Source organism: Microcaecilia unicolor, chromosome 2 (genome assembly GCF_901765095.1).
Source record: "Microcaecilia unicolor chromosome 2, aMicUni1.1, whole genome shotgun sequence".
Classification (NCBI taxonomy): domain Eukaryota; kingdom Metazoa; phylum Chordata; class Amphibia; order Gymnophiona; family Siphonopidae; genus Microcaecilia; species Microcaecilia unicolor.
This window is the reverse complement of record NC_044032.1, coordinates 611,039,322-611,049,763: the sequence shown is the minus strand read 5'-3', so window position 1 is coordinate 611,049,763 and position 10,442 is coordinate 611,039,322. Positions and strand designations below refer to the sequence as shown.

At 41.9% G+C, this 10,442-nt stretch overlaps 1 protein-coding gene across 1 annotated transcript in view; it reads right to left on the bottom strand.

Annotated features, from left to right (window-relative positions):
- Nucleotides 1-4,797: 4,797 nt before the first annotated feature.
- Nucleotides 4,798-10,442, bottom strand: part of PLRG1 (pleiotropic regulator 1) — a 71,789-nt gene continuing 66,144 nt past the window's right edge. Inside the window, exons 14-15 of the mRNA XM_030191624.1 lie at nucleotides 7,838-8,031; nucleotides 4,798-5,022 (exon numbers count right to left, since the gene is read on the bottom strand). Coding sequence (XP_030047484.1) covers nucleotides 4,963-5,022; nucleotides 7,838-8,031 — 254 coding nt within the window. The 3' untranslated portion in view covers nucleotides 4,798-4,962. The remainder of the gene's footprint in view (nucleotides 5,023-7,837; nucleotides 8,032-10,442) is intronic.

The window sequence follows — 10,442 nt, the reverse complement described above, 5'->3', positions numbered from 1 at the left end:
TTGCGGACATCGATACCGGTACCGAAGAACCGGCCGTCGATACCGATGCCGTCGAGGTCGACATCAAGGGGCCGGCGCAAGTTCCAAAAAGACGGTCCCGAAGAACTTGCCTCGCAACCTGAGTCCGTTTCCGGAGACCAAGACACAAAGAACACGACTTGGTATCGTGCTCCGGCCCGAGGCACTGGAGGCACCAAGTGTGGGTGTCGGTCTGCGAGATAGGCCGGCCGCATCGACCACACTTCTTAAATCCACTCGGGACCTTCGAGGACATCGACGGAAAAATCGCGTCGGCGAAGTTAAAGTCGTCGATGGTGGCGGTAAATCACACCTCGAAAAATAAATCAACCGCGCGGCCACAAGGCCGCAACGCGACGCCCCCGCTAGAAAACGAGGGAAAATTCAGCGCGCTCTTTTTTTTTTTTTAAAGAAAAAAGTTTTGGAGACGCACGACAACAAAAAACAGAAAATAAACGAAGATTCGCGGACAACACGACGGTTTTCCGGGGCTGACTAAGAGAGAGCGGCGACACACGACTCTCTCCAGCGCGGAAAAGAAAAGACTGGCGGGAACGGTCGCGCACGGGCGGGAAGACAGCCGCGCATGCGCGGTGGGCGTGCCCTGCGTGCGGACCGCCCGCGAAGCTTCTTCCGGTTGGTGGGGGCTGCCATGGACGTCACCCAGTCGTGAGAACAAGCAGCCTGCTTGTTCTCGGAGAATATAGAGATTTCATTTTTTCCGACTAGTCAACTTTGAATACCATTTCTGGCACCGGTGTTTCTCCTAAATCTTTCTCTGTGAAGATCGAAGCAAAGAATTCATTTAATCTTGCTATGGCTCTGTCTTCCCTGATCGCCCCTTTTACCCCCTCGGTCATCTAGCGGTCCGATTCTTTAGCCGGCTTCCTGCTCTTAATATACCTGAAAAAAGTTTTACTATGTGTTTTTGCCTTCAACAGAATCTTTTTTTCAAAGTCTCTCTTTGCCTTCCTTATCAGCACTTTGTATTTGACGTGACATTCCTTATGCTGTTTCTTATTAATTTCAGTCGGTTCCTTCTTCCATTTTCTGAAGGATTTTCTTTTAGCTCTAATAGCTTCTTTCACCTCACTTTTTAACCATGCTGTTGTTTGGTCTTCCTCCCTCCTTTTTTAATACGTGGAATATATTTGGCCTGGGCTTCCAAGATGGTATTTTTGAACAGCATCTACGCCTGATGTAAATTTTTGACCCATGGAAATACTTTTAAAACAAATAGGAGGGAATATTCTTTCACTCAAAGAATAGGTAAGCTCTGGAACTCATTGCCAGAGGATGTGGTAACAGCAGTTAGTGTATCTGGGTTTAAAAAAGGCTTGGACAAGTTTCTGGAGGAAAGGTCCATAGTCTGTTATTGAGATGGACATGGGGGAAGCCACTGTTTGCCCTGGAATCAGTAGCATGCAATGTTGCTACTAATTTGGGTTTCTGCCAGGTACTTGTGACTTAGATTGGTCACTTTTGGAAGCAGGATACTGGGCTAGATAGACCATTGGTCTGATCCAGTATGGCTATTCTTCTGTTAACCATCTTGTCCATAATCCACTGTTCAGTCTCTCATCCTTTGGTTAAGGAGAAGTACATTGAAACATCCAGTTTTGATCGGCATACAGTTTCCAGAAGTAATACTTTTTATTTCCCACGGTATTTGTTACTTGTTTTCCTTGTTTGCTGACCTAATTCTTTTAAAAAGGTGGTGGTGGTGGGGGGGTTCTTTTGTTTTGGAAGTTCTGTTGCTAGCTTTCCTACGCACACTAGTAGATTCTCACTAATTCCTTCTCACTAATTCCTACACAAACTATGGCTGTTTTACTTTCATACTTTTGTGCATTTGAGTTATGTTGATGCTATGAAGTACGCTTGTAGGCCTATGATGGTAGCTCTATTTTGAATAACCAATGTTCAGATATCAGGACTCTACTGTACAGTACAGCATGCCACATACTTAGCACAGGGAGGCAGTATCAAATTTAAAACACCTACATATATAGTAATCAGTGTGCATTTTTGCATGCACTCAAGGCTTTGTATATATTACCTGCAAGAAATGTAACTAGTGGTAACTGCCAACTAGCTGACACTTGAACACATAGTTTATCTAATCCACAACTTTATAGTCATCAATTTCCTGTATTTATAATGTTTTTTTTTTTGTTTTTCATATGCAGTAAAAATGGGAAAACTTTCTCAGAGTACAGATGTGCACAGGTTAAAAAAAAACTATTTTTAGTTCACTTAGACTTTTTTCCATGATCTTTGGATGTCTTAATAATTATTTTTAATGTATATTGCACATTGAATCAGACTTGTAGTAAATTTAAGGCAAGCTAACAAAGGAGGTTGTTTACTAATGCTTAGCTCGAGCTATCTGCAACAGGGCCCATAGGAATAAAATGGGCCCTGCTGCAAGCTTTAGTAAACAATCCCCTAAGGGGCCCTTTTAACAAACTGTGGTAAAAAGTAGCCTTAGTATATCCATATGCAGGTCACTATCGCATGCTAAGGCCATTTTTATTGCTGGGGTAAATGGCCAATTAAAGATGTCTCTCTAGATTTTTGCATAGAGGTTACCCTGCTAAAGCAATTAAGAAAGCTTATTTGAGGGCAAAATATGCCCAACGAGAATTGCTGTTACAGTATTCTATTTGGGAAACAGAAAATAGAATAGTAGCAGTGCTCCTATATATGCAGGAAGCTCTAGAGTGACATCTTTAATTCATAAATACTGGACTGTCTTACAGATGCACTCCTCGTAGCAGGAGAGGCCGCTAATTGCCTATTGTAGGGGTAAATCCATTGGTGAAATGTTATCTTATAAACGAGTAGAATATTTACACAATCAGGAGGATCTCATTGGCCATGGTCAATGTGGTAAGTGCCAATAACGCACACTGACTATCCAAGGTACTGACTGGCAGGTACCTGGTAATATGCGGCGTTTCACCGCACGACACAATACCAACTGTAACAGCAGCAATATGATTTATATGATATGTTGCCCTTGCTAATTAACATATGTGGGCAAATCTACGAGACCGGTGAAAAATCAATGAACATAAATCAAGAATTCACACGGCTACTGTAACAGCTCCCATTGTAAGCCATTGGCTAGCTAAGCAACATGATTGGTCAGACATAAAATGGTGTGTCATTGATTATATCCAATTGGGGAGAGATGGTGGTGATGTTGACCGCTTGCTCAACTACAAAGAGCAATGGTGGATTTACATGTTAGGAACCATGACCCCTGGAGGCCTAAATTTAGAAATTGATTGGGCAGCAGCAATGTAAGAAGACGTGATGACATTATGGGGTGGAGCTAAGAATTCTTCTCCCTGAGCCTGGAAACGTTATAAATACGTAGCATTACGCATGGGTGCAACAAGCACAAAGATGGCAGACACCGATGCAACGAGAAAATGCTAGGTATTTGAGGTATGTGACTTGTTTTAAAATGTTTTCTGACCAACAATAGTAATTAAATAAGGCTGATTGTATGTTTTATTCTTTAGTTGAATATTGGACCACATCCTGAGGCAGCGAATTGCGAAACATGCCGCATGTAGGTGGAGGCGTCCATGTTCTGCGTTTTATACAATCTTTGTTGGAAGATTTGCAAGTGACACAATTAAAGTTGTAAGATGTTTTAAAGCATGAAGATATAAGCTTAAAAGAAAATTTCTACGTATAATGAATAAAGTTTCATATGGTTGGAATACAAAAAGAAGTTTTGGATCTGAATGTTGTTAAAAATTGATTTAATGATTGAACAGCTGGGTTGAAGATCATTTCTATATAGAGCTACCTTTGCTGCCTGTCAGACCAACTAAGGAGATTTATCAAATGTGCCCTAATGACAGGTAGAACGCACAACAATTCTAAGGTAGTTTTAATATAGACTCCAATGTATCTGGGCTGCACCCACAGACAGGTAGCAGAAGAAACAAAGCAATTATGTTCTAGAGGGATCTTTTACTAAGCCACGGTAGTGTTTTTAGCTCGCAGTAAATGCTGAGATGCCCATAGGAATATAAAGGGCATCTCGGCATTTACCGTCAGCTAATTTCTAACGCGAGCTAAAAACGATACTGCAGCTTAATAAAAGACCCCATAAGAGAGCAGATGATGTACCAGGCTGCCAACCATGTAGGAAAAGAAGAAACCTCATCTGGAGACCATTTTAGGCTTAATAGGAGAACCATAAGAAGATCAGCAGGAAAAGGCTGCCATGAAAAGCTTATCGTAAAAAAAAAAAAAAAAAAAAGTTATATTTTTATGTAGCTTTATAAATTACATTAACAGAATCTAATTATTGAAATCAGATATGCTACTCTGCAACTTCCCACACTTATGAAATAGCTGATTTTGCTATTCATTTTTAATTCTACATTATTGTCTTTGTTCAGCAAACCAAGTACTCTGTATCAAGAGTAAAATCACAATTATCCTCACCCCTGCATCAGAGGCAATTCTTGCAGGAAGGCTCCCGAGTTGCATCAGCTCATTCCAGAAAGCCAATAGCTCTCTAAAGAGGGGATCACGGAATCCCATCAGAGAAAGGCCTTACAGAAAGCAACAGCTTCTTGCGGAAGGGCTTGAGAAGATGTGCATTAATGTTGAAGAAAACTAACTCCTCAATATTCTCCAAACACTCGTGTTCAGTGAAAAATTAATATGGCAGCATGCCACCGTCTCATGTTCCCAGTGAAAATGAAGTCCAGCCATCTTTACACTGAATGAAAAGTGAACACAAAAACCTCACAAGGATTGAATTTATTGTACAAGATAAAAAGCATGGAGCTTCAGCTGAGCTCCAACTTTACATGACCTGATGTGAATGTATGCTTTTAGTAAAAGCAAATTAAGATCCCCCCCCCCCCCCAAAAAAAAAAAAATACAATAAAATTATCCAGATAATAGTCCTTAAAATCGTTTTCTCTTGATAATTTCTGGTTTCCAGCTGACAGGATGAGTCTCTTCAGTCTATACAAAAGGGAAAAAAAAGCAAACTACTTTAGAATCCATGAGCTGTGCACTTTTAAAAATCATTCAGCATCTATAAATTACGATCTGCATTATCCTTGCTCTATTACATTCACAAATCATACACTACTTTTTATATTTACCTAGAGATAGAGACACGCACCCACACGTATAGATAAATGTACATAAAAATACATTATCTAAACTCTGTCTTGACTTTTTATAATTTGTTAATGCCTGTTTTTATGCACTGGATTAAACTGCCATGATAGCTACTGAATAGTGGTATATCAAATTATGCAAAATAAACATGCTTGGGTGGTATCTGTTGGCACTGAGCAGACAAAAGATATAGCAAGCACCTCATCTTGCAGATTAGTTGTTTGTCAAAGGGTGACCTATGCAGCATTTAGCCAAGCACCACAGAAAATTCATGCTCCTACTGTAACCTGTCTGCAAACAATTTTTTTTTCTAGAAGTGGAGTGCTGATGGGACCATGGTCAATTCTGCAATAAAATGGGCAATTTCTCATATAAAAGAGAGAATATGTCACCCTCTCAACATCTCACCCCCACCCCTGCAGCATCATGGTCAAGGGTCTGGCAGTTAAAATTTAATCACAATTATATCTCTACGGTAACAAATTATGTTTCTTGTTGATTTAGCTATATAAAGAAGCCTATAAATACTACATAAAACACTAAAAACATTTTTTAATTCTTTTTGTATAGAATGCTCAGACCAAGTGCATTATTCAATGTAGGATCCATCTCCTATATAAAACACTTCTTCAACCATTATCGCACTGAGTCCACCCTACCTGCCTGATTGCTATAATACTCTGCTGATTATAAATGTCCAAAAAAAAAAATCAATCATAATTTGTTACCCTAGAGATACATTTGTGATTAAATTTTAACTGCCAGACCTTTGACCGTGATACTGCAGGGGTGGGTGTGGGACGTTGAAAGGGTGACACATTCTTTTATATGAGAAATTGCCCATTTTATTGCAGAGTTGACCATGGTCCCATCAGCACTACACTTCTAGAAATAAAAAGTGTTTGCAGACAGATTACAGTAGGAGCAAGAATTTTCTGTGGTGCTTGGCTAAATGCTGCATAGGTCACCCTTCGGCGTTTAAGTTGCAAGAGGAAAGAACTGTCTGGGAGAGGAATGTTTTAAGAATTCCACTGCCTGGGAGAGGAATGTTTTAAGAATTCCACTGCCTATTTGGCTGTGTCATTCCTACTTGAAATGTAGCCTAGTGGTTAGAACACTAGGCTGACAACCAGAGAAACCCAGTTCAAATTCTACTACTGCTACTCGTGATCTTGGGCAGGACTCTTAACCCTCCACTGCCTTAGGTACAAGCTTAAGACTGTAAGCTCTCTGGGGACAGGGAAATACCTTGTGTGCCTGAATGTAACTCAACTTGAACTACTACTGAAAAAGGTATGACCTCAATTTAAGCAATAAATAAATTAGATGTAATTCAAGCGGGTACAGAAAATTAACCCGGCTTGGCTAACACAGAACTATTTGTATAATTCAATATCTGGACTTACAGCCAACTGTAAGAATTTTGATTTGTGTAACTTCTGAGAAGAAACAAGTGTTTAAAAGGTTTAGAAATCAACTTCCTTTTAACTCAGATATTAAATGTAAGAGAACAGGGGCGCTTGCTCCAACCACACACCCATGCAAACATCACCTGACAAACATGAACTGAGCAGGGCCATGGCAGTGGCTACAAAAAACAAAAAAATTACACCCATTCTAGACAAATTAACCCATAAAACTATAAGGAAAGAACTCAGAAATTAGAAAGATTGCATTATGTACCATTTAATAAGATCTTGTTTGCTCAGTCAGGTACCCTGGAAAAGGGCACCAAATAAATATTGAAATGAAATGACATTTTGAGCACTGCAGGTAGCACTGTTGCTTTTAAACTTCAAAGCAAAAGCTGAAATGGCTTCTTGTGTGATTTTAAAATTAATTATTAATTTTTAAAACTGATTGACTAGATCAGTTATATGAAGACACAATTCTTGTTTTAATCTAGGTTCCACAGGCTTGCCCAGGGCCACACAGAGTAAAGGACAGACAAACTAGGTAGCATCCTTCCGTTATGTAGTGTACACTCGCATCAATTCATTATAATCTATGAAATTCTTGGCCCCAGGGATTCAAGCAGCAAACTTCAGCAAAAAGTACAACGCCTTGCTTCTCAGGGTTAAATTACAAGAACTTTTGTTGAGGAGTAGGTCCTGGCAAGTTTCTCCTCCTCTTTGGGCTTCTAGATCGACTGGAAGGTTCCATACCAGGAAACCAATAGCCTGCTTCTGCAACTGTCCATTTTGTATTTTCCCCATTTAAACCTTCCTTCTTCCCATCTAGCCAAATCATCACACCAAATGTCCTCAGCCAGAGGCTACAGACTATTGCTCATGGTATGTATACATCCAAAGTGTTGGCTAGTAGGCATCCATTCTGTGACAGCTCAGATGCCCTCTCCTGAAGGAGTTGGAAATAGCATTCCAGGCCTGGGTGGCCATAGGATCTTGGGACTTAATCCCAGATCGTCCCATGGCAGCTTCAGAACTACAATGTTTCTTAAGGCCAGCTTAGTGGGAATCATTTTCAATTTAAAGGTCATACACAATTAGAAATATTTCCTATGTCTCAGTATTCTAGCATCAGCAGCTCTGGTATGTCCCCAAGTTGGGGATGGAGGGACCCTTTTCAAATCATCATTCATACTTCTCACTTCTTAGGTAAGGAACACAGTTTGAATGAGACATCTACATACCGCAGTATCATCTTCTTTGTATACTTTGATGGTTTTATCAGCTTCTGCAGTGATCAATCTGCGTTCTGACTGGTCAAATGTACAAGAAAATATTCCAGATTCACTGTCTAGAGACCCAGGTTGTACGGCCGCATGAACTCTCTGGAAATTATATCCTGTTCTCCAATCCCAAAGGTGCATAGTGCCGTTATCAGCTGAAGAGAAAAATCAAATATATTTAAGAGCCACTCTGATGGTTGGGCAGCTACAGCCAATGAAAACTGACCTTTCCCAAGATCTGGAATATCCAGGACAGGAAGCAATGATAAAGCACTCTTGGATGTAATAAGAAATGCATATGCAGTACCATAGGCATTGGAGCAGGGTGAGCTACAGGGGCCATGGACCCAGCAAAATTTAAGCCAAGCCCTGCTCACCGGCCACTGCCACACTACCTTCTGGAAATAAAGATGAAAATGAATTCAGTGCTGGTCCGGGGCCTGGAAGCACAGGCCCATGCTTATGCACTATTGCATCCTGTCCCACCTGCTAAGACGAAGTCCTGCATTGGATGGGGACCGAGACAAATCAGCATTTGAGCACAGGCCTCTGCTTCGAGACCTGAACCAGCTCTGAATTCTCTTGTCTCCTATCCTCCGGGAGGGTGGTTGTGGTGGCAGCAGCAGGCCTGGTAGATGGAGGGGCGGGGGATATAACGCCTGCAGCTGACCTGGGGGGCTTGTAGTGGGTGGAGGATACATGGCTGAAGGTTCAGGCTTGTCCAACCTATGATCCATGGGCCAGAACCCGCCCCTCCAAGTGCTTTTTTTTTGGCCCTCGGAAGCTTGGCAATTCATGTGATGCTTACAGCCAGATTCCTGCTTCCTTGCTGTGACTCAGCTCTCTGTAAGTTTGAGGCATGCAGCGCCCGAAGTTTGGGTTAGTCTTGTGGTTTCAAGTCTCATGAGATCAACCTGAACTTCTGACACTGCATGGCTCAAACTGATGGCGAGCCGAGCCATGGTGGGGAAGCAGGAATCCTGCTGTTTCTTCTGCAGCTGAAACCAGGCGAGGGGAAAGACTGGTTGAAGATTGGGGGAGGGGTACATGAGAGAGAGAGAAAGTAGACTGGGTGAAGGCTGCAGGTAGATTGGAGCATGGAGAGAGGGTGGGGGGGGGGGAGTGGGTGATGGTTGAGGAGATGACACATTGTCATATTTTGCCACTATTTGACAAAACACGACAGTACGTGTTTTGTCCCTCCAAATGTTATAAAATATAACATGGCCCCTGATAGAAAAAGGTTGGACAAGCCTGACCTAGGGCATCAGATACCCTTGGGCCAGTCTGGATTGCTGTTGCTGCTATGCTCAACTTCTACTATGCAGCCAATCCATTCAGGTCTGTAGGGGGAAGTAAGGACTAGAAGAGACAGCATGGTGGTGGTGGTGAGGCAGCCTGGGGAAGACAATGTGATGATGGTGATGGGATGCCTTGAGGATCAAGTATATTCATGTAACAGACCTTTGTGTAATATGTATATTGCTACCTCTTGCTAGTTAGAGCTGTTGCTCTCAGGTCACTGTTTCTAAATGGATTAGTTTTGTACACATCACAACAGTAATGAACCTCAGTCCTAAGCCAGGGTGTGCTGAGTATGATCTCAGTCTATCAAATTTACTACTAACTCTTGCTGTTGTACTTGCACTGTGCCAAACAGAGCTTCCTTCTAGAGTTCATGGCACTGATACATCTGTTGGTAATGCTGTTCTCATGTTTTTCCCCTTTACCACAATGTCTGGTTTTCTTGAATCAAGCTTATCAATCAGTTGGACAGGAATGCCCCAGGCAATCACAACCTCTCTATTCTCCTTAGTTCTCTTAGGGTTGTGATCCCGGTATGAAGAAAAGTGATTTTAAAATCAGTGGCGAGAGCTACGGGGCGGAGTTGGAGGCAGGATTTGACCTCACCAACCAAAGAGGCCTTCTGTTGCCCCTGTGCAGTACCAACATGTTCCACAAACTCCCTTCAATTGCTAGTGGGCTTTAATATTTGCAGAGCCCTTACTCCATTGTAAGCACACCCTTTGCCCCCAAACAGTGGCATAACCTACAAACATGCTGCTCTCTCTTCCAGCCAGCTACCTCAGAGACTATATATTGTTCATCTTTGCTAGTCAAAGTCCACATGTAGAGGTGCAGGTCTATAATGGAAGCTAAGTGCATACACATGCTACCCACATGCCAAAGCCTCCTTGGTTTCCTGCAAAGGGTGAGTTTACAATTTTTATGGATACTGTTCAGGGCTCAAGCAAACAGATTTGTTCAGTGCTCTGAATGGCAGCCCAAAGTTTCCATGAGACCACCACCACTGTCAATCTGTGGCCTGCATGAAGCTGTCATCCCATATTAAGCTGTAAGCTTTCCTCAGTTTCTGTACTGTTCAGCACATGCACAGCATAGCATTATCTATACCAGGATCTGAAGCAGTCCCACCCACCAGTTAAGGGCTCCCCACCTCACCAACCTTCTAGGAAATTTCAGGCTGTTTTCCAATGAATTTTGGGCATATTCCTTCACTCAATTTATACTACCACAAATATCTGCAGACACCAAGGCTTATGAG